Genomic DNA, 26,831 nt, shown 5'->3' on the forward strand with positions numbered 1-26,831 from the left:
GAGAGGGAGGGAAGCCGGAGAAAGGATAAGAAAGGGAGTGGGACTGGCGCCTACGGTGGCCGAAGTGGGACGCGCCGAGCCGGAGGCTGCAGGATGGTAGGCTGTGCGAAGAGGGAGGGGAGGGGGAAGCGAGGGGCGTGGGCTGCACCTGCGGGGGTCCTCGGGGGCCGCCCTCGGGGTGAGCCTCTCTGTCTTCCCTCTGGTCCTCAGAGGCCTCCCTTGCCTCAGCTGGTGGGCGAGCCGGGCTCGGGAGGAAGAGTGGGAGGTGGCATTCGGGAGAGGGGCGGGGAGGGGGTGCATTTGCAGGGCGAGCGTGGGCTGACGAAGGGGCGGCGGGGCAGTCCCGAGCCGGGAGGGGCGCTTGGGTCTTGGCTCCCGGGGGTCCCTCGATCCCCGCCGCAGGGAAGCAGCCTAAAGCAGAGGGTTGTGGGGGTCTCTTTGCGGAGGGAGGGAGTGGGGGTCACCGAGAACCCCTTCCCGGGCGGCACGGGCGGGAGCGGGGACCCCGGTGGGGAAAGGGGTGTGGGAGGGGAGTTTCCGGGTCGGAAAAGAGAGCGCCCTATTGGGTTCGTGGCGGTGCTTGCCTAGAGGCTGGGCCCAGGTAAGGAAGAGAGGTGGACTCGTGGTTTTGCTCCGAGGGACCCAGGCTTTGGGATCCCGGGCTCCAGGGCTCTCTGCCCCCAATCCCACTCTGTTTCCGGAACCCAGGCCTTCCGTCTTCCTGCTCGCTCCCCACCCCCCTATCTGAGCGCCGCACGAGGCTCCCCGGCGCCCCTCTTTTCCCCTCCACCAAAAAAATCAGTTCTCCTGAATTCTGATTTTTCACCTACTAAGCTATACAGTGCCACACACCCAGGGATTCCAACCCTGGGCATGTCCATGAATAGGAGAGCTGCTGGGGGAAGGAGAAGACTCCAGGATGTGGCCCAGACCCCCTGGAACTGGGAAGCTGGGGTGCACTGGGCAGTGAGGGTTCTGTCTTCCATCCCACTTGACCCAGCTTGCTGTCTGTTCTGCAGACATTCTTCAGGGGAACCCCCTGGGTGGCGGGGCCCTGAGGGAGATTGGTCACCTGGTGTCTGGGGAGGAGTGGGCGCTTAGCAGGAGGCACCCTAAAAGGGAGAAAAGTTAAAGAGAAATGTCAAAGACATCTGGGTACCCGCAGAGAGGAAGGTGGGATTTGGGCATCTCCATACCCTGTGTGGTGTTGGAAATACATACTGCAGAGGAGGATACCCCTGGCACTGGAGGGTGGTGTGTTTGGGATATCATTAAGATCTTATGGTTATGATGGGGTGGAAAATTGAGGTAGCTTCTCCAGGGACAAAATACCAGATTTCAGCACGGTGGTGGATAGAGAGAGGGTGGAAGAGAACAGGCATTTCTTTGGCATTGGTTACTGGTTTCTTGTCGCTCTGCTAGGCATTTTACTTACCTTTAGAAAGCAGAACCAGTAAGCAAGAGGTCAGGGAATCATGGTAATAATAATAGTAACTAACAACCGGGTGCAGTGGCTCACACCTGTAATGCCAGCACTTTGGGAGGCCGAGGTGGACGGATCACCTGAGGTCGGGAGTTCGAGACCAGGGCCTGGCCAACGTGGTGAAACCCCGTCTCTACTAAAAATACAAAAATTAGCTGGGTGTGGTGGCACATGACTGTAATCCCAGCTACTCAGGAGGCTGAAGCAGGAGAATCACTGGAACTCAGAAGGCGGAGATTGCACTGAGCAGTGATCGCACCACTGCACTCCAGCCTGGGTGACAGAGAGAGACGACAGAGAGAGACTTTGTCTCAAAAAAAATAATAATAGCTAACATGTTATACTGCCTGCCTGTGCTAGGGACTTGCATATATTAACTCATTTAGTCTCAACAACTGTGCAAGGCAGGTACGATGTCCATTTTACAGATAAGGAAACTGAGGCCCAGAGACTTACAGTAGTAATTGGCCCAAGGCCCTGCATAACTAGTAGAGCCAGGATTTGAACCCAAATGATGGACTCAGAAGCTCTGACTTCCCCCTGCTGGTGGAAATACCCAGCATTGAGAGCAAGGGGCTGGATGTTGGAAGAAAGTAGAGAAGAATTAGCCGGGATGAGTTTGGGGAATATGTGTTTACCCTTGGTTCTGCCCTCCCATCCCCCGCAGATGCGATTCATGCTGCTATTCAGCCGGCAGGGAAAACTGCGGCTGCAAAAATGGTACCTGGCCACTTCGGACAAGGAACGGAAGAAGATGGTGCGGGAGCTTATGCAGGTTGTCCTGGCTCGCAAGCCCAAGATGTGCAGCTTCCTGGAGTGGAGGGACCTCAAAGTTGTCTATAAGAGGTGACTCCCCACCTACTTTCAGACCTGCCTAGATTCGAGTTGGGCAGTGGGTTAAAATGGCTGAGAAATGGTCATCCTTTAGGTCAGGGAGACCTGGGAGCTGAGGACCTCTGGAGGACAGTGATGAATGTCAGCTTCCTTTTTTTTCCCCCCCAAACTCTTAAATAAGTTCTTGTTTACCACTTGGTTTTGCTCACGCGCAACACCTGCCTCACTCACGTGTCCCTTTGGGCCCTATCTTGCCCCACCGCACATGTCCCTTGCAGTCGGTCCTGCCCTACTTTTCCTAACACACACACGCACACACCCTTTCCAGTTCCTTCTCTTCGGAGCAGGTAAATTACTTGGCTCAGGTTTTTGCTGAGTCAGACTTAGGAGGTCAGAGGGCAGGAAGGAAAAAGTGTGCATTCTTTGAGTGTTTTAAAGACAGCACAAAGAGGCAAATGAGTTACTCTTTACATGCCCTGGGGCCACCCCACCTGTGGCCAGCCAGGGCACAGACCACCCCCAGGCTGGTGGGAGGTTTGAGCCCAGAATGCCTGGGTCCTGAAGCAAGCTTGTAGCATGTCTCATGCATTCCTCTCCGCAGATATGCCAGCCTCTACTTCTGCTGCGCCATCGAGGGCCAAGACAATGAGCTCATCACACTGGAGCTGATCCACCGATACGTGGAGCTCTTAGACAAATACTTTGGCAGTGTAAGTCTCCTCTGCCCACCAGTTTCCATTCCCAGCAATCCCCTTTGGTAATCTACCAAACTTTGAGGCACCTCCAGTCTCTGCTCTGGAAGTCTCAGGGGAGAGGTGAAGTTGGAGCAGTAAGAACAGTAATTAATTTCCCTTTTTAAGCTTTAAGCCTATTAACCATGTCCCATAATCGTCCCTGAGTGGGGAGAGTGGGGGCAGGATCAGGCAGTTAATCTCCACTTAGAGCTTAGCTCGGACTTTTCACACAGAGACCAAGTTCAGATTTTTTGTTTAGTTTAAATTTTTATTTTTTTAGAAACAGAGCCTCACCCCGTCACCTGGAGGAATGCCTCCTATGGCTGGAGTGCAGTGGCACAATCATAGCTCACTGCAGCCTTAACCTCTGGGCTCAAGCCATCCTCCTGCCTCAGTACCCTGAGGAGCTGGGACTGCAAGTGCACACCACTACGCCCAGCTAATTTTTGTATTTTTTTTTTTTTTAGAGATGGGGTCTCGCTATGTTGCCCAGGCTGGTCTCTGGGGCTCAAGTGATCCTCCCACCTCAGCCTCCCGAAGTCTGGGATTACAGGCGTGAGCCACTGTACCTGGCCCCATATTCAGATTTTTATCACTGGTTCCTGATCTTGGATTTGCATTGGAATTTTCTGGAGAATTTTTTTGAATAGCAATGTCCACGTTCTACTATCAGAGATTCTGAATTAACTTATCTGAGGGATAGCTCAGATCTTAGATGGGGTGTAGTAATAACTCCATAATTTGTGTCCCACTTAACAATTTATAAAATGCTTTTGGGTCCTCTTGTTTGCTCCTTATCCCATCCTAGCAGTAGGTGTTGGTATCTCCATTTTTGAGGCCAGAAAACTGAGACTTAGAGATGTTTAAGGACATGTTTAGCTAGATGGTTAGTGGCAGAGCCCTGCTTGGAACTCAAGTCTTCCACCCCATGATCCAGAATTCTCTCCTTCCCTGCCCTGTGGTGTCTAGGAAGCGGGGCTACTGCAACCTTTGGTGGGAACAACGTCACAGATTTTGTGGGGAAGGCAAGGGGAACCACAGGCAAGGGTAGATAAAGCAACTAATGTTTCATGATCAGGAAGAAAGAGGCAAGAGGAAGAGGGAAAAAACTGATCCAAGGCAAGGTGCGGTGGCCCATGCCTGTGATCCCAGCACTTTGGGAAGCCGAGGCAGGTGGGTCACTTGAGGCCAGAAGTTCGAGACCAGCCTGGCCAACATGGCAAGACCTTGTCTTTACAAAATATTTTAAAAATTAGCTGGGCATGATAGCGTGCTCCTGTCATCCCAGCTACTCAGGAAGCTGAGGCAGGAGGATCACTTGAGCCCAGGAGTTCGAGGCTGCAGTGAGCTATGATCATGCCACTGCACTCCAGCCTGGAAAACAGAACAAGAGACCCTGTCTCTAACAAAATAACGAAACAAAACAAAAAAAGTGAAAAAGCTGAACCAACTACTAAGGCTTGGGGGTTGAGGGCAGAACCCAAGGTGGGAGGCATTGTCTAGAAAAGGAAGTGGCTCCAGTTGACCCTCCATGCTCAACTCAGCCTCTCCCCGCCCTCCCAGGTGTGTGAGCTGGACATCATCTTCAACTTTGAGAAGGCCTACTTCATCCTGGATGAGTTTTTGATGGGGGGGGATGTCCAGGACACCTCCAAGAAGAGTGTGCTGAAAGCCATCGAGCAGGCTGACCTACTGCAGGAGGTATGGGCCAGGGACAGTGAGGAGGAGGAGGAAGCTCACAGTGGTGGACAGGGCCTTCCCTCCCCTGGACGCCCTGCCTGTCCTGCCCATCGTCACCAAGGGCCCCCCCTCCCTGTGGTATCTGACCCCCACTACGCCCGGCTCTCCAGCTTACCCTCAAGCCCTGACCCCATGGGGTGGGAGGTAGGGTGGCAGATAGCCCACCTGTGCACCCCTCATTCCAAGCTCTGTCCTTCCCCCAAGCCCCCAGATGTCTCATGGCCACCCAGTCTCCTTTGTCCAATTCTCTGAGCAAGGCTTAACGCCAAGGGGTTAAGGGTTTGCTTTGGAGTTAAGGGTTGCTTGGAGAATTGGAGAAGGAGCACCTGGTAGGTCATTCTTTTCTTCCCTGGTTTCTTCCCCTACCCCTCTTTTTTTTTTTTCAACACACACATACTCCAAAGCCTCTGCATCTCAGGAGGAAAAGGCTATGGGGATTTGGGGGCTGGGGCAGAGGGCACCTGGATGTTGGTTCTCCCTGCTCCCCAGCGCCCCCGCTCTCACCCCATTACTGCCTGCCCCCTCTCTGCTGTGCCATCACCGAGCCCTGGTGCAGGGAGATGAGTCACCGGAATCTGCAGTGATGAGCGAGCCCGGCCTGAGCTGGCTCTGAGGAGGGGGAGAGATGGGGGGTGAGGGGGGGGCTCATCTCTGCAGTGGGAGAGAGGGCAGAGCTGAACTTGCCACCTCACTGGTTGAGCTTCACCTTCCCACACACTCGCATATACGCACCCTGGCACACACACACACGGCCTGGCACACACACCCACCGTGTCACCAGTGTTGCGCTCAGACCCTAATGACGCATCTCCCTGCTGCCTCGTTCACCTTCCCTCAGGGACCTGGCACTCACCTCCCACTGCCTCAACCGACTCTGAAAAACAGGACCCAGCCATCTGTACCCCCCAGGGCCCCAGAAAGATCCCCCACCTCCTTGTCCCGGCTTCACTCCCTTTACTCCCAGGTGTCAAGGCGGGGCCCCTGCTCACCAAGCTCCCAGCTTTGGGCTCTCTGGGTGGTGACGCCCCCTGAAGGGCTCGCTGGTCCAGCCTTGGGCTCACATTGGCTTCTCTCCCCCTCCCCCGTGTCTGTGCCTCCCCCGTCTGACTCTTCCTCGTGACTGCTGTCTTGCCCACCCTGTCGGCCTCTCCTGGTGTCTGTGCGTCACCCTCTGTCTGTCTCTGCCTTAGGAGGATGAGTCGCCGCGGAGTGTGCTGGAGGAGATGGGTCTGGCATAGCCCCCGCTGGGCTGGGGCATGGCGATGGGGTCCTGGCAGCATGGCGGGAACGGCTGCTTCTCCTCTGCCCAGGGCCCTATTCTTGGTGGGACTCGGCTGCCCCTCCTCTGCTGCCTCACCTTCTTTCAGAGTGAGCTGTGGGCTCAGGCCCTTCAAACATTCCCTCCCTCCACCCCCTACCTCCACTTTCCCCTTTACCCACCAAAGGTTTTAGGAGCTAGGAGGCAGGAAAATGTGACCCAGATGGGGGTGCTATTTGGCTTTTATTCCCTGCCTTTGCAGAACTGATGTCATCCCAGACGTCCTTCCCTCCCTAATAACTGTAAATATATAAATATGTCAGGTTAAAGGGAAAAGGTTTTCAGGGCACTTCTCTTCCTCTCTGCCCCGTAACCTACCTCCACCCTCCCCCTAGCCAGCCAGGGCGGCTTCTCTGCCTGGGAGGGGAGCCAGACCCCTCTCTTTCTCCTTGGCTGCAGTGGGGCTTCTATCCAGTGCCAGGGAGGAACAACATAGTTAATTTTTTTCTAACCTTGCCACTTTGAGGGAAGGAAGGGTTGGGGGAAGGGCGAGCTTTATGGGACCCTGGTCCTGGCCTTGTCCCTCTTTCACTCCAGTTCTGGGTGAGGCAGGAGCTGGGAGGGGTGGGGAGGGGGAAGTGTCTGCCTTTATTTCCTTTCTTCTGAAATAAAAGGAAAAGCATTTCTGGACTTTGCTGGCCTCGGGCTCCATGAAGGAAGGCAGGGCTGCTGGCATCATCGGGAGGCCAAGGGGATCCTGCCAGCCTTGGGAAGAAAGGGAGAGCACGCAGTTAAATGAGAATTTCAGATACACAAATCATTTTGGGGATACATGTGTCCCAGCAATGTTTGGGACACATTGAACTCTAAAACTTCATCCGTTGTCTATCTGGAATTTCAAATTTCCATTTCCTGTATTTTATCTGGCCACCCTACCTTAAACGGATTTTAATGCCCAATGAGTCTCCAAACAGGCTGCCCCCAACTCCCTGAGCTGCCTTTACGGAAGGAGGAACAACTCTTCAGGATGCGGGTCTGTTATGGGCGATTTCATTTGCCCGGTTTAGTTTTATTTGAATCAGTTCACAAGTACCTGTGATTAGAAAAGGCTTAAGATGGGAGGCCAAAGTGGGCAGGTCGCTTGAACCCAGGAGTTCCAGACCAGCTGAGCAACATGGCAAAACCCCATCCCTACAAAAAAAATACAAAAATTAGCTGGGCATGATGGTGCACACCTGTAGTCTCAGCTACTCAGGAGGCTGAGGTAGGAGGATCACCTGAGCCCAGGAAGTCGAGCTTGCAGTGAGCTGTGATTGCACCACTGCACTCCAGCCTGGGCAACAGAGTGAGATCCTGTCTCAAAAAAAAAAAAAAAAAAAAGCTAAGAAGTGGCTTTAGCCAGGGTGTCCCTGTGGCTGCCACCCCCTCCTCCCCGCATTTCTTGCAAAGTACCTAGGACCGGGAGTTTAGGGAGCAGTAGAGGGAGGTGGGTGGGTGAAAACAGGAAGCTCTGGCATTAAACCCGTGTGGCCCCAGGATCTTGGGAAGAAGGAGCCGAGTGGCACCCAGAGCTGTGGCACCTTCTGCGGGTCGCCTTTTTCTTTTGAATCAGAGGTGGCTGGACTCATCGCAGACAATTGGCTCTTTTATTGCATTCCGCTGGGCCTCTCTCTGTCAAGCCCTGGGGAAAGATGACTTTCCCACCATCCCCCAAGCTGGAAGTGGAATTTCGGGTTTTTTAATGGGTGCAAGCCATATCCTCCTCTAAAAACAGTTTCAGACTTTCCCCACTTACCCCTCGCCTTAGTTTGGGGGCAGGAAGCAGGAGGACATGGGGACTGTGGCTGGCGCTTCCCTCACCGCCCCTTGGGAAGGACCACACAGGCCCAAGGGGACGGGTGAATAACCGAGAACAAAGTCCTAATAAAATAGTCACTTTTATTTCTTAGCAAAACTATTTCCTCCGTGAGGGGTATTTACAACAGAGAAAGGAAAGAAGGGGTCAATTCACAGCGATTTGGAGAGGCTGGAGGGGCTCGTGGGAGGCCCGAAGGGCTGGAGACAGACACTTCACACAATTAACTGGAACTGCTTTTTTCCGGTTTCGGACGGGGACGTCCCCAGAGGGACTTGATGGGGCTGGGGCCCCGCGTGGGGAGGGAACTCGCACAAACCACCCGCCGTCCTGGGCTGGCCCCGGGTCACCCGCAGGTGAGCTCTGGGAGTTCGGGCTCTGGACCCGGGAAGGGGGTCTGGCAGGTCCCGGCGCAGCCCGGGGACGGGGGCGGGGCCGAGGGGCGGGGCCGGGTCGCATGCAAACACCGAGGGGGAGCGGGCGACACGGAGGGGGGCGGCGGCGCGCGCGGCGGGGGCGCGCGGGGGCGGGGCCGGGGGGGCGGTCACGGGCGCCGGAGCAGCACGTGCTCGATGTAATTCTCCAGCTCTTCCTGCTCCTGCAGCCGGCGCTCCTCAGCCTCCGCCTCCTCCTGTGCGCGCCGCGCCTGGGCCTCCCGGCCGGGATAGTGGCGCGAAGGCGGCAAGGCGTGGTGGTAGTGGCGGCGGCGCAAGGCCGAGGGCGGCTGCAGTGTCCGCGGCCGGATGTAGTTGGGGAAAGGGTGGTACGGCCCTGGCGGGTACACCTCGTCCTCCTCCCGATCCCAGGGCGGGAGCACCTCGTTCCAGTCCGGTAGCTCGTCTCTAGCGGGGGCGGGGGCCGGGGGCGGGGGCTGCGGGGAGCGGACGTGGGTGGGGGCGGGGGCGGCACGGGGGGGCGGCACGGGCTCAGGAGGGGCGTTCTTCTTCCGCTTCCGCTTCTCCTCCACCTCCTCGATGATGCTGACCACGTCGTCCGCTGGCAGGTGGAGTTTGGTGGACAGCTCAATGAGGCTGTCGATCGTCTGCGGGTCCATCTCCTCGTCGTCGTCCTCCTCCCCGCCCTCCTCTGCCCCCTCGGCCTCCTTCCGCCGGTGGCCCGGCGTCTCCTCCTGGGAGCGCTTGTCCTCGGCGCCGGCTTCCCCGTCCTCCTCCTCCGCGAACAGGAGCGCGTTCTGCCGCGCCCTCTCCGCCTCCTCCGCCTCTGCCTCCGCCTCCGCCGCCTCCTCATCCTCTTCCCCCACCCTCTCCTCCCCGCCGCGTCTCTCCTGCTCCGCCTCCTCCTCCTCCCTTGCGCTCTCTCGCTCCTCTGCCGCCTCCTGCAGCCCCCGACCCCCGAGGCCGCGCTGCCGGGCCCCGCCCTGCAGCAAATACTGGAGCAGCAGGTCCGAGGCGAGGTCGGCCAGCCGCTCTTCCTGCGCCGCGGCCTGCCGCGTGGCCTCCGCCTGCCGCCGCCCGGCCTCCACCTGCGCCAGCCCTTGCTGGAGAAGGCGCTCGCCCGCCTCGGAGCCGCCAAGGAGTGCGCTCTCCGGCCGGCGCGCCTTGGGGAACGGGGCGGCCAGGCCTTGGTACGCCTTGGACAAGGGTGCCAGTGCCTCGCCTAGGTGTGTTTTGGGGGAGGACACTCCTTCCCCGAACTTGTGGGTTTCGGGAAGGGGCCCGCTCTCGGGCATACGCGCCTGGAATTGCGAGGGGGCCGGGGGCGGCAGGGGCGCGCGCTCCGGGACACGCGCCTGGAACTCTCCCCAGGAAGCACGCCACACGCGCTCTGGCCCCGGGCTCTCCAGATTCACTCGGGTCAGCGTGTGCGTGCGGGTTTCCGTCTCTGCTGCCGCCGTCTCCTGCTGGCGCTTGGCGCTACTTGGACTGAAATCTCGCAGTTCCTGGAGCAGGGACGCTAGCGCCTCGAGCTCCTCGGAGGGATCGCTCGCCTCGGGCCCATTCTCCGGAGTCTGAGGGCGAGGCGGAGCCGCGGGCTCCGGGCTCTCCGGCGCCGGGAGGCTGTGGGTCTGGCTGCGCACGGTCTCGGTCAGCAGAGCTTCAGCGGCTTCTTCCGCCGGTCCCTGCTGGGAGCCGCTTGGTGCGGGGGGCGAGGCGGGGCGGTCGAGTGCCTGCAGCAGCACCGCGGCCAGCGCCCGGGGATCCACGCCCTGGAAAAGCTCTCCCTCGTCCTGCGGCTCGGAATTCCGAGCGGCTCGGACCTCTGGGGCGCTGCCATCCTTTGGCCCGGGCACTGCGTCCCCGGCTACCGGCTCTTTATGCTCAGAGCTGAGGGGAGGAGGCTGCGCCTCAGGGCGACCCGGGGGTGCTGCCCCTAACCCCTTGATCAGCAGAAGGCAGAAGAGGGCCGAAGCCGACAATCTGAGGGCTTTCATGACCAAGGGGCTGCCGGAGACTGAAAAATAGAAGGGACCAAAAAAAGAGGATTTCTGTAAGAATTCCCCTCTCTAGGTCTACGTTCCCTTCCCCCACCTTTCAGCAGGAAACCCGGGGCTTCCCTGATCCCCCAAACCTTACCCAGAAGAGGAACGTTTAGGAGCAAAGGAGGAAGATGTTGTGCCGATCTCTGGAGCCGTGTAAATGGGAAAATAACCACTGAAACCCTCGCTTACCCAGGGTCTCCTCGCCCCCTTCCCTGAGCCATCTCACTGCCATCGCCCACGTACTAAGCAGCAGCAATATGGGGGAAAAAAAATCTCTGCTCCCTCCCCGTAGGACTCCCCGGATGGTGCGTGGGCGACTTCAGCAGCGAGAGAAAAAGCTGCGACTCCCCCGTTTACCGGGGACCCTTACCAGGGGGCTCCCTGCTGTGTTTGCAACACCCGCATCGAGAGGAGAGAGAACCCTCCCTCACGCCCACGGCTGCCGAGGGTTTGAGGGACGGACAGCGGAGTATTTACCAGCTGGTGTCACGACGCGAGAGGTGGAGAGGAGGGTCGGGGCGGGGTGGGGACAGGGGAAGATCGGGACGCGTCCGCCTCGGCTCGGAGCGGTGGCCGGGATACGAGCGACGGTCGAGGTCTGGCGTCCCGTGGGCTGGGCTCAGCTGGGTCGGCGCGGCTTCGGGCGGCTCGTTCGCTCCGGCTTCAGCACGCTGGACAGCGCCCGCGCCTCCACCGCCTTATAAAGGGGAGCGCGCGGGGTCACGTGGGCGCGCCCCTCCCCATTGACGTCAATGTTCATTCATGGGGAAGCGGGCGGGCGCCCGGCGGAGGGAGGACGCCCTATGATTGGAGGGTGCCTGCCTCTCCCGGCCTGCGCCTGCGCGCTCGGGCCTTCGGCTGAAGGGGTGTGCGCTAGCGGAGCTCCGGGAAATGAATGAATGAATGAATGAATGAATGAAATGCTGAAGCGGGCAGGGCGGGGGGCTATGAATGAATGAAGGAGGGACGAAGAGAAAAGGATGAATGAATGAATGGGAGAATGAATGGAAGGGTGGATGCAGAGGCGCTGGAAGGCGGGAGGGTGGGTTGCAGAGCAACTTGGAGCTGCTGGATGGAGCCCGCGTTGCTGAGTGGAATAGAAAAAGGGCAGCCCCAGCGTCTGACTGGACACCAGTGGGAGATCAATACTGGGGAGGGGAAGGATAAAGATTCAAGAGCCGAGGAGGGGGCGGGTTCCCTACCCCAAGACCACGCGCCCAAGGACGGCATGAACCTGAGCGCGGAGGGACAGATCTGCGCGCCTGCAGGCGCTGTCCGCGGATCAGCGGTGCGGGTGGCAGCCCCCTGGCAGGGTCAGATGGGTGGATCTTGCGGTTTTGGTAATCCCATCGGGAAGGGTCCGAGTCGGAAGAGAAGGGGGAAAGAATGAGCATGTGTGTGCCTCTGGGTCGTGTCTGTTTCACGACCCGTGCTGTGTCTGGAGAAAAAGGTGTGTCTGTCCTTCTGTCCCCTGACTGCCGCTTGTGTCAAGGCCCCCTGCTGTGCCTCCTTAGCCCATCTCTTCCCACCCTCCCCCGTCGCTTTCCCTCCTGCCGCTCCCCTCCCCCAAGGACGTTTGGAGGGCGAGACCAGACCAGGTGGGGAGGGGGTTGCGCAGGTGGGGGGTGACTCAACTCCAGCTCTCTCCACCGCTTAAAGGGAAGGTTTGAACGCGATGGGAGGGGGGCCTGCAACGTCAGAGATAGCCCCTCTCTGCCGCCAGCCCCTTCGACCGTATCTCCTGCCAGAGAGGTTGGGGCTGGGGGCTTGGACAGCTAGAGGTTCCGGGGGTGGGGGGCGATGACGCACAGATTTGCGCAAAGAGAATCCATCAGCGAGCTGGGTCCGGTGAAGGGAGACCAGCCGTGGGCGGGGGTGGGGGGGAGGACGGAAATGGGGAGGGGGCAGGGGAGAGGAGAGGGTGGCAAGGGGGGCAGCCACTGCAGGAATGAAGGGGAGGGAGGGAGGAAGCCTGGAGGGGGCTGCGGTGCTGGCAGAGAGCGGTGCGGGGGCGTGGGCAGGGAAGGGGGGAATGACAATGACACACGCCAAACACACACGAACTGCGGACACAGGGGTGCTCGTGGGCACACGCAGGGCACCCGCACCCTGAGACTCTGGAAACCGAGGTCAGGGCTGCCTGTCAGGGGCTTAGAGACTCTTTCAGAAATGGTCCTCGCCCCCCTCCTCACCTCTTCCTGGCACTGACCCTCCTTCTAACCTCCCCCTCCCTACACACACACTCACGTGCTTTCTCTCTATAACCAGCAGTGGCTTCTCGCTTCCATCAGTGGCTCGACTTTCCCAGAAGAAAGCCCATCAGCTCTGCGGGGAAAGAAATGGGGAGGAGTGGAGAGGGAGAAAAGAGAGAAGAGATGGCAGGGGAGGAGGAAGGAATGAAGGGATCTGGAACAGGTAGAAGGAGCAAGCTAAAGGAGAAAAAAAAAACTGAGAACCAAGGTGACAGTGGAAATTCCAAAGAAAGGAGGGAAAAGAGGGGATAGGAGACCCCGAGGCAATGCCTCCCATCCCCACACACAACTAGCCACGGCCTCCCCTCCTTCCTCTCCCTGCCCCCCATCTCCCCTTCATCTTCCCAGCCTGGATACAGAGAGCAGTGGGATGGGGAGGGGGTCACGTTACCTTCCTGAGGAGGATGAATCAGAGAGAGATGGCTCAGACATCTGGAGAGGGGGAGGGGAAGCCATCCAAGAGAGAAGGGAGAGGGGAGGGAGCCAGCCAAGGGGGCTGACTGAGTAGCTGATGGGGATTAGAGACCAAGTTGCAAGAGGAGAGGAGACAGGCACCTAGAGAAACTGTATTTGCCTGTGGGCTTGTGTGTGCACACACACCTGCGTGTACATGTACATGGCTTGTGCATGTGTGTTTATGTGTGTGTGGAGATGAATGAGATACATGGCTGGGAGTGGGGAGAAAAATAAAGGGAATTGGGGGAAGCAATTGTGCATTTAATCAGATCAAGAGTGGATGGGCATGGTAGTGTTTCCAATTTAACTACGTGATGTTCTCTTCCGGTCTGTGTGGCTGTGATTGTGTTTGCTTCCAGGTGTGTGTGCATGTGTGTGTGTGTTGGGGGGTTCTTATCTCTTCTGCATGCCTGTATGCCCGTGCAGTTTGGAGTCTTTGAGCACACCCAGTTCTGGGCATCCGTTGGTGTCCAAAAAGTGTGCCTGGCTTGGTGGCACACAACAATGTATGTGTAAGCACACACACGGCCCCACTCCCCATCCCTCCCTTCCTGCACTTAAGTTCAAAAGCCCAGGAGAACTTCTCAGAAATCAGCATCCTCAAGGCTCCAGTCATCCTGTGGTGAGGGACGGGGTGGATGTGAATGCCTGGGGCACCAAAAGCTTGGAGATTCCACAATCTGGGTCTTGACTCTGTCTGCATGGTCTCTGGACTCATTCTGTTTCTGCCACTCTCCATCCCAGTTCCCTACTGGGTCAGCTCATTCACACACTCCCCCCCTCTACTGGGGGTGAGCTGTGCCCTTCATACCCTGCTGCCTCTAGGGGCTTCTGGACTGGGCACAGGTTCTTGGGATGGGGAAAGGAGGGAGACAGTAGAAAAAGAGAACTGAAGAGAGTGGGAGAGACAGAGTGCTGGAAAAGGCAGAGCCGATATGGGGACCTGGTTGGGGATGCCTGGTATTGGCTCTGACTTGTTTGTGTGAATCCATCATCTCTCTTTGTATTTGTTTCTGAATCTCTCTCCAAGAGGGTAGCTGGAGAAGATGGGATCCAGCATCATAGGAATCCAAGCTGAAGATTTGGGAAACCAGGAGAGTGAGGAAGAGCACTGGGTCTTTCCTCTGGGAAGGTCTGGGAGAGAAAGAGAGAGCAGGGGCTTGTGGACCCCGAAGCTCACCGTTCCCCTCTTCTCCTCCCCCTCCCCCCAACCGGTGACTCACCTCTGCAGCCTTTAACTGCGTCAGCCATGGTGGAGGGGCAGGCAGGAAGGGGCCACTTTATGAGAGGGGAAGGGGTCTCCACTTTGAACTTACAGAAGATGCTGAAGGCCCCCTGAAAATTGCCCCATTTAAAATCTTGCCCTATCTCCTCCCCATCCCAGAGCTGGGGAGTCCTGGGGAAGGGACTGAGGGGTGGGCTGGGGGCTATGGGAGGGTCTGGAATTATGAGTGATGGGAAGGCGATGCCCACCCTGATTTTTAGTCCCTAGGTCCCACTCGCCCTCAGACCCCCACCCACTCCTGAGTGGGGGAGGGGAGACCCAGCAAGCGGGGGAGGGCAACGCCGCAGAGATGAGTCACCAAGAAAGAGAGAGAGAAAGAGACAGAGATGGGGAGAGACACGAGGAGAGAGCCACTGGAGAGACACACACACACACACACTCAAATACACACAGAGACACACACACACCATCAAGGTGGTACCCACCAAGAGAAAGAAAACCACTTCAATCATCCTGAACCAGCCTCTTGCAACTTCTACCTGTCACACACACAACACACTGTCCTACAGAATCACACTGAGATTCGGAGACACACCCACTTACACAAACACAATGTCACACCTAGCCTAGCAGTTACACAGACCTAGGCTGGAGATGTGTGCAGGGCAATGGAGATGTGCTCTAAGTGTTCTCATTCATTCCTTTTACCAGGTGGAGGGAGGGGCGCCAAAAACCCTCAAGGAATGCGACTTCAGAAATGCAAGACGCGGTTGCAGGGACTCACAGGCTGCGCTGTGCACACTCGACAATACACACAAGTCGCCTGCCTCCCCGTCCACACGTACATAGTAACATATCAAGCATCGTCCTCATCAAAAAACAAACAACAGAAAAAAACCACTTGAGGTACCTGATTCTGGGGTACACCAGGCACGTTGTCCCGAATCCATCCCACCCAGACACCCCCTGACTCGTGCACACATGTACAGAAACGCAGACACACAAAGACGCCCACGAACACACTCACACGGACGAAAACCACCTTGTGCTGCCTCGCCCGCGTCCGCGCACGTCCTGGCGCCCCCGCGTGTTACTTTGGGGGATCGCAGTCTCCGCAGATCCAGAGCAGGCTCGCGGGGGCGGTGCCCAGGCTCTCTCCACCTCCTCCACCCACCACGGGTTGCCCACCTAGAAAAGGGGAAAGCAAGCCCGGCTGGCCACGGGCGAGTCTGGAACTGGGGGGTTAGAGGCCTGGATCCTGGCTGATGGAAGCTGGTCTTGGATGCCAAGAGGGACTTGGATGCCACAGAATTGGGTAGCCGCCGACTCCCAGGTCCAGGGAAAAGCGAGGCCCAGGGCAAGTCAGGAGGCCGCGCCGCTGCCCACCTCGGTCCTGAGCAGCGGCTTCTTTCCTCCACTTGGCAGGGGTGGGGTAGGGGCGCACAGCCGGCAGCCCTCCCCAGAACCCCTCCCCACCTCGCCCCTCTCCCTGGGGAGTCATTAGCCCCATTGCCACAGGGCTTAGAGATCCTCTCTGATACAGGCTGCTGGGGAAAAGGGAAGATAATGTGTCTCATTCCTCTTCACTGGGAAGTGAAACAGACACAGAGGGTGACCAAAAGGTCCATTTTATTGTCATACAGTCATGGTCACCTTGACAAGGAGGGTGGCAGCGTGGCCAGGCACAGGAGGCAGCCAAGCAGAGCAGCACAGTAGCAAAACCAGAGCTGGGGCAAGTGGTGAAGCGCGGTTGCCCCTCCTCCCCCACCTTGTCTACATTCTTCCACCTGCTGGTGTCCACCTCTGCCCACATCTTGGATCCCATCCCCAGCGAACCCCGAACTCACTGCCAACATTCTCCTAGCACCTATGCATTGCTCAAGCTAACATCATCACACAGAGTGAAGTTCTAGGTCATGCTCTAGGCTTGGGACACCTGGGTTCTTTTCACTGGGAGGCTCCTAGCTACTATGAATGACTTAGAAGTCACTTTGATCTTTCCCAGCCTTCTGTTTTCTCCCTCTGCCTTTGATGTGGGGAACCAGTATTGGAGACAGCGCTGTGCAGATGCAGCTGTTACTACTTGCAATTAAATAGAAGACTCTCAAAGTTCTAAAAGCATAAATGATCCAGAGGAAGGGAGTGGTGTCCAGAAATACCAGGAGGTGGGGATTCCAGTTGCACTAGAAGGCGGCCTGGTTGGAACCAGGAGACAGCCCCTATGCCAGGCTGAGGGACCTGCCCTCCACTGTACCAAACTCTCCAGCCAGAACCACACCACCCCCGCGCCCGGGTGAGCTGGGGCACGGGGGAGCCTGCGAAATAGCAACGTTGTGCAAAGCTGGAGGGAACCCCAGTGAGAGAGGCAGGCTCAGAAAGTGCATCACAAGATGAACAAGGACTCAAATGGGGGAGCAATCTAAATACATTTCATTTTACAGGATCTCTCTCTCTCTCTCTCTCTCTCGATTGCACACTAGGCTGGTGATAGGAAGAGAAACAGGGACAGAAAAATGGGCACTGTGATGTTAAGCATCGTAGAGATCCAGAGAGGATGAGGATGGGAGGCTAGAGAGAATTGGGGAGAGGGCACTGATCTCTGGCACTTGAGCGGGGGGAGGGGCTTGAGGTGGAGAGGGCAGTGCAGGGCCAGTTTTTAGGGCTTTAGAAAGGGCAGGAGGAAGAAAAGAAATGTGAATTGGCATCCCACACAATCCTGAGCGCTTCCACCCAGGAGGGGGCAGAAGGGAGAAGCCAGGAAAGGGGGAGTTCACGCCCAGGCTGAGGTAATGGAGAAGGAAGGAAGGACTCTGAAGCCTGTGCAGGGACCAGTTCTTTGGGAAAAGGGTGGATAATAGCAACTCAAGGCCCCCACCTCCACCCCACACCCAATAGTTGGCAAGTTCAGGTCAGGGAATGGGCAATGGTGTTTGGGGGAGCTAGAGGCAAGATAGTGAGGGGAAAAGGGACAGAGTAGGGGGACCTGCGCCGGTAACGGCAGGAGGGCAAGACTCAGAGGGGACTTCCCAGGGGATGCAGCGTCGGAAATGGCAGGAGAGAGGCTGGTGGGGGAAACTGTGGAAGGGGGCGAGTCCAAAGTACTTCTTTTTCCCATTCCCCGCCAGAGGAGAGGCCTCAGATGTCGGCCTCCAGCAGGTACTGTTCAGTATAACCCTTCACCAGCTCCAGCCCCAGCCCGGCCTGGCAGAAGTCAGCCAGCTGCGACCACAGCTGGGGCTCCAGGAAGAGCTGGCACATGACGTTGAGGCCGGCGAGGCGCGGGGCCTGGCGCTGCAGGTGCCACAGCAGCTGGCTCTGCACCTGCGCGCCGTCGCTGCCGAAGGCGTCGATGTTGAGATAGCGCCAAGTGCCGTCCCCTCCGTGCGGGATGGGGAAGGGGCGCGTGCACAGTGTGAGCACGCGCGGGCGCGCGCGGCTGTCCACGCGCCACTCCAGGCCCTTGGCCGCCAGCAGGCGCAGGTTGCTCTCGCTAGGCCGGTAGGGCTGCCAGTCCTGGATGATGGTCCCGCCCGGAAGCACTTCACGCTGCACGGAGGGCGACAGCAGGAGGCGTGCCACGTCGCCGCCTGCCTCGGACACGGCCTCGGTGGGCAGCGGTGAGAAGGTGCCGGAGGTCCGCAGAGCAGCCAGCCGCGCGCCCAGCCCGGCCAGCAGCGCGGACGCGTTGAATCGGACCAAAAGGATGCCCTGCGGGGGGCACGAGTGAGCGCGGGGCCGGCGCGGGAGGGCTAGCGAGCCCAGTGCCTCTCGGCAGGCATCTTCACTCCCAAGTTCACGGCCACAGGCTCCCACCTGCGTCCCTCCGGAGGAGCGACTGTGAGGGCTCCGGGCCGAGTAGGGTATGGGAAAGCCTGGGTTTCAAGGGTACCAGACAGGGACCAGGGTCACAGGCTCCCAATACGTGGATCCCCAAGAAGAGGTGGGATCAGTATGGAGTAGCCAGGGAACCGAGGGTGCGGGTCCCCGAGTCTCCAGGGACTTGAAAGCCAGGGAGGCCGATCAGTCAGTAGGATTGGAGAGGCGCAGAGGGAGGACAAAGGCTCAGAGGAGGATGCTTGGGTCCCTGAACAGAGGCAGGATCCTAGGGGAGGCAGGGTGCCCGAAGTTGGGAAGCGAGGACTAGGGTTTCAAGCTGGGAGTCGGGAGTTTGGCTTCCCCTGGGTCAAAAGGTCTGGTGAGGACTGGGAGTCCCAGGGCAAGGCTCAGGGGCCGCGCCACTCGGTAGAGCCCACAGAGAAGGCAAGCCCGTGTTCTGCTGGGGGTGGGGAGGGTCTCCTCGTGTGCCCCAGCAGAGAGGCCCAGCCATCGGAGTTCCCCGTCCTTCTCACCTGCTTGGTGATTAGGCGGTATTTCTTCAGCTCCCGGGGGCCCAGCTGGTCGTCCCGGGTAAGCCGTGCCACCTTGACCCCCGGGTGCTGTCGCTTGACCAGCTGCGAGCAGAAGCGCTGCAGCAGCCCGGCCACGCCCTTCCCGCGCTCCCAGGGCGCCACGCGCAGGCCCTCCACCAGCGCCGTCTCCCCGGCGTCGATCACGTTCACCGACTCCAGCGCGATCTGCGGACCGAGGCCGTTAGCCGGGGGCCCTCCCCGCCTCCGCCCCTGCCAGGGCTGTCGGCTCACTGGGCTCTCCACTTCCCACACGCTGAGCACTCCGTCGTCACCACTCGGGCACCAGGCCAGGCCTGAGTTGGCACGGCCCTTGGGCCTCAGATTACAGAGCCGGCAGAACAGTCAATCGCCAGGGCCTCGTCCAATTTTTTTTTTTTTTTTTTTTTTTTTTAATTTAGGACAGGGTCTCCTCACCCAGGCTGGAGCGCAGTGGTGCGATCACAGGTCACTACAGCCTCAAACTCCTGGGCTCAAGCGATGCCCCCCACACCCAAGCCTTTCTAGTAGCTGGGACCACAGACACGCACCCCTACTCCCGGCTTTTTCTTTATTTTTATTTTTTAGAGCGGAGGTCTCCCATGTTGCCCAGGCTGGTCTGGAACTCTTAGCCTCAAGTGATCCTCCAGCCTCGGCCTCCCAAAGAGCTGGGGTTACAGGCGTGAGCCGACGCTCCCGGCCCCTTCTACCTTGTGAGATGCTCCAGCTCCGAGTGTGTCATGGACCGCTAGCCACGCCCCTTCTCTGGCTCCTTCCGGGGGAGTTTACCACGCTCCACCTCCTCTTAGCTCCTCCCCCAGCCCAACTCTAAGCTCATCCTGCTCCCACCCTTAGCCTACCCTGTCTCTCCTGCTCCCCACCTCTTTTGCTTTTACCCCCAGAAAAATCCTCCAGTGGATCCTCAAACTTCCAAGTGCTCACCTGTCCCTCTGGTTCCTCTGCTTTAGGAGTCCTCCACCCCACCCTCACTGACATAGCCCCTGGATCCGCGCTGCAAGCCCTGCGCTTCCTCAGCATCCGGACGAAGGCTGGGGAGAAGCTCTCATCCTCCTCTTCCTAAGGTCCACGCACCCGCAGGTGGCTTCACCCCATGTCACCTGGGCCCTGCCCCCGGGCTCACCACGCCTCCGTTGCGCTTGGCCAGCACCACCGTGCGGTCGGGGTCCCGGAGCCAGCTGTGGTAGCGGCTGGGAAGGTAGTCCAGGCCGCCGTAGATGCCCCCCGAGATGGCCAGCACTTCCTCAAACTCCCGTTCCGTGGCTACCACGAAGTCCAATGGCTCGGCCTCAGCCTCAGGCCCCGATCTGGACCCAGGCTCGGCCCCCGACAACTCGGCCTTGGCCTCAGGCCCTGACTCGGCCCCCCGGGGCTCAGCCTCAGCCTCAGGCCCCCATCCGGACCTGGGCTCGGCCTCCACCTCCTGTGGCCGGGTTTCAGAGCTTGGCTCTGCATCTCGGGCAGCCTCCTTTTCTGGCTTAGTGACCTCTGAGGTGGCTGTGCCACAGCTGGCTTCCAGCTTCATGACCCTGCAGAAAAAAGAGAATGCAGCAGGTGGATCAGAGCCCTTCGTTTCCACATCTGGGCCCCTGCACACAAACGGTCCTAATGCCCCTTCCTACACAAATACCCTTTCTTTTTCTTTTCTTTTCTTTCTTTCTTTTATTTTTATTTATTTATTTATTTATTTATTTTTTGAGATGGAGTCTCGTTCTGTCTCCCAGGCTGGAGTGCAGTGTCGCGATCTCGGCTCACTGCAATCTCTGCCTGCCAGTTTCAAACTATTCTCCTGCCTTCGCCTCTTGAGTTGCTGGGACTACAGGCACGGTGCCGCCATGCCTGGCTAATTTTTGTATTTTTAGTAGAGATGGAGTTTCACCATGTTGGCCAGGCTGGTCTTGAACCCCTGATTTCAGGTGATCTTCCCACCTCAGCTTCCCAAAGTGCTGGGATTACAGGCATGAACCACCACACCGGCCCCTTTCTTCACTTCTTCTTATTATTTTTAAATACAGATAGGGATCTCGCTATGTTGCCCAGGCTGGTCTCAAACTCCTGGGCTCAAGATCCTCCCACCTTGTCCTCCCACAGTGCTGGGATTACAGGTGTGAGCCACTGTACCTGGCCCACAAACACCCTTTCTTTTCTGCTGTCCACACAGACCCTGGGAATGGAGGGCTCCCAGCTCCCTCCCTCTTCCCACCAGTTTCCAGAAATCTCAGCTCTACCCACTCCACTCTTATGGGATGCTCCCTAACAGTCAGAAACTTAGAACCCTGTGAGCTCCCCATAGACCAGCCCCAGATCTCCTCCAGGCCCAGCCGGCAACCAGGGACCCAGGCAAAAGAAAAAAGGCATTTGGGGGTAGTTAAAAAAAAAAAAAAACACAAAACAAGAAGGCCGGGCACGAAGACTCATACCTGTACTCCCAGCACTTTGGGAGGCCAAGGCAGGTGGATTGGTTGAGTCACGGAGTTTAAGAACAGCCTGGGCAATATAGTGAGACTCTGTCTCTACAAAAAATACAAAAAAATTAGCCGGGCATGGTGGTGCCGTGGGCCTGTAGTCCCAGCTGCTCTGGAGGCTGAAGTGGGAGGATCATTTCAGCCAAGGAGGCAAAGGTTGCAGTGAGCCATGATCATACCACTGCACTCCCGCCTGTGTGACAGAGAGAAACCCTGTCTCAAAAAAAAAAAAGAAAAGAAAAGAAAAAGAAAAAGAAGGAAAAAAAAAGAGGCACACTCCTTCAAGGACCCCATAACCACTCTAAGACCTCTGCAAGGACAACATGAGAAAGAAACTCCCCTCTGTACACAAGAAAGTTCCCAGAGAACAGTGGAGGATTCACCCCCACCCCCATTTCCTGCCACTGCCAGTTACAATCCCAGCCAGGGCAAAGGGAGGAGAGTGTAGACCCCAAATATCCTCCATATTGCTGCCCCAGTTCCCCATCCCCCCACCTCCACCTCTTGACATACACATTCAAATATAAGCAAGATAGACAGCTCCACTAGAAAATGTCAAGGCAGCCTAGCACGGTGGCTCAGCCAAGGTGGGTAGATCACCTGAGGTCAGAAGTTCGAGACCAGCCTGGCCAGCATGATGAAACACCATCTCTACCAAAAATACAAAAATTAGCCGAGCATAGTGGTGGATGCCTGTAAGCCCAGCTACTAGGGAGGCTGAGGAACAAGAGTCACTTGAAGCCGGGAGGTGGAGGTTGTAGTGAGCCTGAGCCAAGGTTGAGCCACTGCACTCCAGCCTGGGCAACAGAGACTCTGTCAAAAAAAAAAAAAGAAAGAAAAAGAAAAAGAAAATGTCGAGCCATTCCTTCTAAGCCAATCAACCCCCACCCCCACCCTCCTTTCCTTCCTTCTGCCCCTCTTCCCCATAGGGAGACTTGGGCTCTGTCCACTCCAGGACTAGGAACCATTTGAAAAGGGTTCTGTCCGAGTTCCATCAAAACGAAAGAGAAAGCCCCCTAACCAAGTCCCAGCGACTTCTATTTCTGGGCCTGTCTCTTCCAGATCAGCCAAATCGACCAATCAAATCCCCCCTCTCTCTTTCAGCCAATGATAATGCTCACCTCAGATAACCTACATTAAGCCTCATTAACCAACATCCCAAGGGCACAAAGACCAGCTACTCTGTGGGGGTGATACTGACTTAACTGGAGTTTTATTTTGGTTTTTTTTTTGGTTTTTTTGTTTGTTTGTTTGTTTTTTTACAAAAGCCTGACCTAGGTTCCTAGGTTTGGGGAAGGTTGACCAGCAGTGGGACCAAGGAGTGGTTTGCACTTCCAAGTCATAAACAGAGCTTGCCTAAACACGGTATGCTCGCTATACAAACCAAGCTTCAAGACAAGAGTTCCATCTCCCTCTTTGCTTTCTGATTCTTTCTCATCTGATTCCAATACCTGGAAGTTACCAGGATATGGAGCCAGAATTATCAGAGGAGAGGAGGAAGCCAAGCTCAGAGGATTTAGATCCCCTGCTGGGGCCATTAGAGACCATCAGTTTCAACCCATTGTTTTCACAATCAAGGAGATTACCCTTGATTTCACAATCAAGGAGATTAGCCTTGCCTGAGGTGACTCAGTCTGGGTAGAGCCAGGCTAAAAGTTAAGTTTCCTTGGCTTCCAGGCCAGGGGAGAAGACCTCTTATTATTATTGTTGTTGCTTTTTTGTTTATTTTATTTTATTCTTTGAGTCAGGGTCTTGCTCTGTCGCCCAGGCTGGAATGCAATGGCATCATCATAGCTCACTGCAGCCTCAACCTCCTGGGCTCAAGCGATCCTCCCACCTTAGCCTCCCGAGTAGCTGAGACTACAGGCGTGTGCCACTACACTTGGTTACTTTTTTAAATGTTTAATTTTTTTAGAGATGGGGTCCCACTATGTTGCCCAGGCTGGTCTTGAACTCCTGGGCTCAAGCGATCCTCCCACCTCCACTTCCCAAAGTGCTGGGATATTAGGTGCGAGCCACCATGCCCGGCCAAGATCTCTTTGTAGTGTATCTGGATCTCTGAACTCAGCCTGAAGAGCAAGGAGGGGAACTACTGGGTCCTTGAATAGGAGTTGAAGGGCCCAGGTGGGATAAGATGATGAAGAACCAGAGATGGAGTTGCTGGGAACTCCCTCACTGTCTGACCCACAAGGTCAGCAATCCCTATGCCAACACACAAGCCTCCACGCCTGGGACCAACCCAAGCCCCAGACCTCTTGCACCACACTCTGGGGACAATGCGACCCAAAGAAGAGCAAGTTAGCTTCTGACTCCATCTGCAGCTCCAGGCAACATGAAGCAGCTCTTCATGGCTCCCAGGAAAATGCAAGCTGGTGGTTCAGTGGTGCCTCCAGCAATACCCTCGCTGCCCCCAAAGGTGATGAGGTGTGAGCAACGGGTAGACTGGAACCCACCGGACTCATTCAAGACATTCGGCTCCAGTCTCCTTCCCTTGCTTACAGTGGGGAGACCTTTTCCAAATGGTATTTCTACATCTCAGATAAGGTTGTTTGTGGCAGGAGGTAAGGGTAGGGGTGGACATGGGGAGTTCCCAGAGTCACGGGGAAGGAAGAACTTTCCAACGCATCCCCCATCTTTCAACCTAGGCACCACCTCTACCCCATTCCCTTTTTGGGGACATGAACAAAGCTTCCCAGGTCCTTAAACCTTGGAGGAGGTGAGTAATAAAACAGGTCAGGGATTCCAGACCAAGCCAAACCTGTGGGCTGGCCCGTAACCCTTGCTTCACATGCTGACCGCTTCCTACCCTCCAGTCCAGCACCCTCTAGCCTGGTTCCATGGAACTCTTAACTCTCATCAGATGTCTAGGCAGAGGTGGAGGCAGCTGGTGAGTCTAGGGCACTGTCGGGGACGTAGTCCAGGTATCTCCTGGACCAAACACCCTCCTAAAAGAGGAACAGCATTTCTTGGCCCGGCAAGGTGGCTCATGCCTTTAATCCCCGCACTTTGGGAGGCTGAGGGAGGCGGATCATCTGAGGTCAGGAGCTGGAGACCAGCCTGACCAACATGGAGAAATCCTGTCTCTACTAAAAAAAAAAAAAAAAAATTAGCCTGGCGGCTGGCGCATTCCTGTAATCCCAGCTACTCAGGAGGCTGAGGCAGGAGAATCGCTTGAACCCGGAAGGCAGAGATTGTGGCGACCCGAGATTGTGCCATTGCACTCCAGCCTGAGCAACAAGAGTGAGATGCCGTCAAAAAAAAAAAAAAGAGGGACAGCATTTCTTTCTTCATCCCTATCCCCACATCCTTGGGGACATTCTTTAAATCTCATAAATATGAATGATTGCTTTGGGGAGGGGGTGATCCGAGTCATAGCTGGGCATGATCGGAGTCAGAGCTGGGAATGCCGGGAGCCCACCCACCCGCACCCCACTCCCACCGCACCCCCACACACCTGAAATATCGATGCCCTTGAGGCTGATGGCTTCTTGACACTGGGGGAGGGAGCAGAGGGAGGGAAGGGAGAGCCCAGTCGCCGGGGAGGCGGAGACAAAGAAGGCGGCTGCACAAAGCGCCCAAAGATGAGAGCGAAAAGAACGGGAATGGAGGCAGAGAGCAAACAAAAGCAGACAGGAGATGCGGCCGCAGGGGACAGGCCGGGAGGCTTCGACACTGAATCACAGACATGACACCTCGTGACTCCGGGCCCAGCAGATTAAAAAAAAAAAAATCCTAGCACGCACCCCCTCCCCTGGGACACTGTAAATAGAAAGGAGCGTGACACACCCCCTTCGCCCCGGGGTGTGGAGGGCGGGGATCCGGGGGCGGAAGGGGTCAAGGGGAAAAGAAAGTCAGAAAAAAGGCTGGAAGAGAACAACCTTGGAAACAGAGACAAGGGAGAGGCGATGAAGTGGAGGCGGAAGGGAAGGCCTAGGGAGTGGGCAGAGGCAGGGGCTGAGGAAGTTGGCCCAGCGAATAGGGGTGGGGACCCCAGAGGGCCATAGTCGTGGAGGAGGGGGGCTGTCCTGGAGGGTCTTCCCGAGTGAGGGTCATCCCCCTGCCTCTATCCCGGAGTGGGGGCTTGGGCTTGGGCGAGAGGAAGACTGCGAAGGGAGCGGTCTGTTTGGCGAGGGTTCCCCTGGGCACCGGACCCTGGGGACAGGTGGGAGCGACATGGCAACAGAGGGGGGCGGGGGAGCCCTTCTGGACACCTGAAGCGCAGCCTCTGACTCAGTTTTCTGGGTCACCGGACTGGGAGGGGTGGGCAGAAGGGGGCGCAGCCCCTTGGTACCCCTGGGGGGCGGTGGCCTTCTGCTGCCCCATTCTGCGGTGAAGGAGCACGCTAGCCCCCTCCCAAGTCCCCAGGCCCGGCCGCCCCCCTACCTCGCCGGAGCCGGAGCTGGAGCCAGGGCCGAGATGCCGCAAAGCCAATCGGGGCGGGCGGCGGGCGCAGACACCCCCGGTGCCAAGCGAGAGGTCCCTTTGGAGCCCCCAAGAGTCAAAGGAGGATGATGCTCGGGGACTCCGCCGCGCTGTCGGAGCCCGACTCGAACGTCGAAGGTCAGCTCCGGGGCTGCGCCGCAGCACCGTTGGCGACGCGGGCCGGGGCGCCCAGCGGTTCAGGGGTTCGGGTGGCACGCGTGGCTCCCGCGGCGACGCTTCGGCGGCAGCTTAGAGGGGCGGAGACCCCGGCGACACGGGAGAAACCCGGGACGGATCCGGAGCGGACTCGTGCCCTGCTGGCGGGCCGGGGGTCGGGGTGCGCCCTGGGCAGCTGGGTGGCCTCAAGCCCTACTGCCGAGACTCCGCCCCGTATCCCGGCTGGGGAGTGGGACTGGGGATCGGGATGTCTCGGGTTTTGGTGGTGGTAATGCTGGAGTTGCTGGCTTAGTTATCTCTCCACCCCACGCCTAGCACCTCTGTTCTCTGTCTGGGGGGTCCCCCATTGCCCCGAAGTCCCCCTCCTCCAAGAGCCACCCCTCGATGAAATCTCCTGCCTCCATTGTAAGAGCGGCTGGGAAGGGGGACTCGAGCCTTCGTCCCCGGAAACTGATCGAGGGAATCAGAAACCTTAGAACACCGGGAAGGCGAAGAGACATCAAGAGACAGAAGTTGAGAGGCTAAGGGAGGCCAAGACCTCTCCATCTTCTCACCACGGTGTGGGCGCCCGAGCACCCTGGTCCCCCAGGTGCACAAGGCCCCTCAGTCCACAAAGTACCCCGCGGGGCAGCAGGCAGAAAGACCTCCAGGTAGGCAGCGCACACTGTGGCACATTCACACAGACCTCTGCACGCAGGAGGCTCTGCACTCCATGCTGATCCTGGTAGCTGGGGAGGAAGAGGAAAGTGTGGAGTTGGGACCCGGGTGGGTGCAGCGCTGCCCCTGGCTCTAATAAGCTGGTGGCCCAGGCTCTTAACTCCTACAAGGTTCTCCATCCCACCTATAAAGTGAACTTAAGGCTGGGTGCGGTGGCTCGCGCCTGTGATCCCAGCACTTTGGGAGGCGGAGGCGGGCGAATCACTTGAGGTCAGGAGTTGGAGATCAGCCTGGCCAACATGGTGGAACCCCGTATCTACTAAAAATACAAAAATTAGCCTGGCCTGGCCGGGCGCGGGGGCTCACCCCTGTAATTCCAGCACTCTGGCAGGCCGAGGTGGGCGGATCACCTAAGGTCAGGAGTTCAAGA

At 57.6% G+C, this 26,831-nt stretch overlaps 3 protein-coding genes across 8 annotated transcripts; 1 reads left to right on the forward strand and 2 right to left on the reverse strand.

The window, feature by feature from the left end:
* On the forward strand, nt 1–6,739 carry AP1S1 (adaptor related protein complex 1 subunit sigma 1). 4 transcript variants are annotated; one of them, XM_045389608.3, is made up of 5 exons: nt 1–178; nt 2,151–2,329; nt 2,919–3,027; nt 4,615–4,752; nt 5,982–6,739. In XM_045389608.3, exons 2-5 carry the CDS (start codon nt 2,151–2,153, stop codon nt 6,027–6,029), a joined length of 474 nt encoding a protein of 157 aa, XP_045245543.1. In that variant the 5' UTR covers nt 1–178; the 3' UTR covers nt 6,030–6,739. The 4 variants fall into 4 exon arrangements, with proteins under 4 accessions (XP_045245543.1, XP_045245542.1, XP_065397809.1 ...); XM_045389607.3 differs by having other exon boundaries at nt 1–96; XM_065541737.2 differs by having other exon boundaries at nt 55–231.
* Nucleotides 6,740–7,975: 1,236 nt separating this feature from the next.
* VGF (VGF nerve growth factor inducible) lies at nt 7,976–11,017 on the reverse strand. 2 transcript variants are annotated; one of them, XM_045389605.3, is made up of 3 exons: nt 10,822–11,017; nt 10,439–10,487; nt 7,976–10,316 (listed from the first exon to the last, which is right to left on the reverse strand). In XM_045389605.3, the coding sequence occupies exon 3, from the start codon at nt 10,294–10,296 to the stop codon at nt 8,449–8,451; it is 1,848 nt and encodes a 615-aa protein (XP_045245540.1). In that variant the 5' UTR covers nt 10,297–10,316; nt 10,439–10,487; nt 10,822–11,017; the 3' UTR covers nt 7,976–8,448. The 2 variants fall into 2 exon arrangements, with proteins under 2 accessions (XP_045245540.1, XP_045245539.1); XM_045389604.3 differs by lacking the exon at nt 10,439–10,487.
* Nucleotides 11,018–15,889: 4,872 nt separating this feature from the next.
* On the reverse strand, nt 15,890–25,778 carry NAT16 (N-acetyltransferase 16 (putative)). Of its 2 annotated transcripts, none has more exons than XM_015447191.4 (4): nt 25,529–25,778; nt 19,804–20,209; nt 18,627–18,851; nt 15,890–17,985 (listed from the first exon to the last, which is right to left on the reverse strand). In XM_015447191.4, the coding sequence occupies exons 2-4, from the start codon at nt 20,203–20,205 to the stop codon at nt 17,413–17,415; spliced, it is 1,200 nt and encodes a 399-aa protein (XP_015302677.1). In that variant the 5' UTR covers nt 20,206–20,209; nt 25,529–25,778; the 3' UTR covers nt 15,890–17,412. The 2 variants fall into 2 exon arrangements, with proteins under 2 accessions (XP_015302677.1, XP_045245541.1); XM_045389606.3 differs by having other exon boundaries at nt 24,600–25,574.
* Nucleotides 25,779–26,831: the final 1,053 nt, after the last annotated feature.

Source organism: Macaca fascicularis, chromosome 3 (assembly GCF_037993035.2).
Source record: "Macaca fascicularis isolate 582-1 chromosome 3, T2T-MFA8v1.1".
In the NCBI taxonomy this organism is placed as follows: Eukaryota; Metazoa; Chordata; class Mammalia; order Primates; family Cercopithecidae; genus Macaca; species Macaca fascicularis.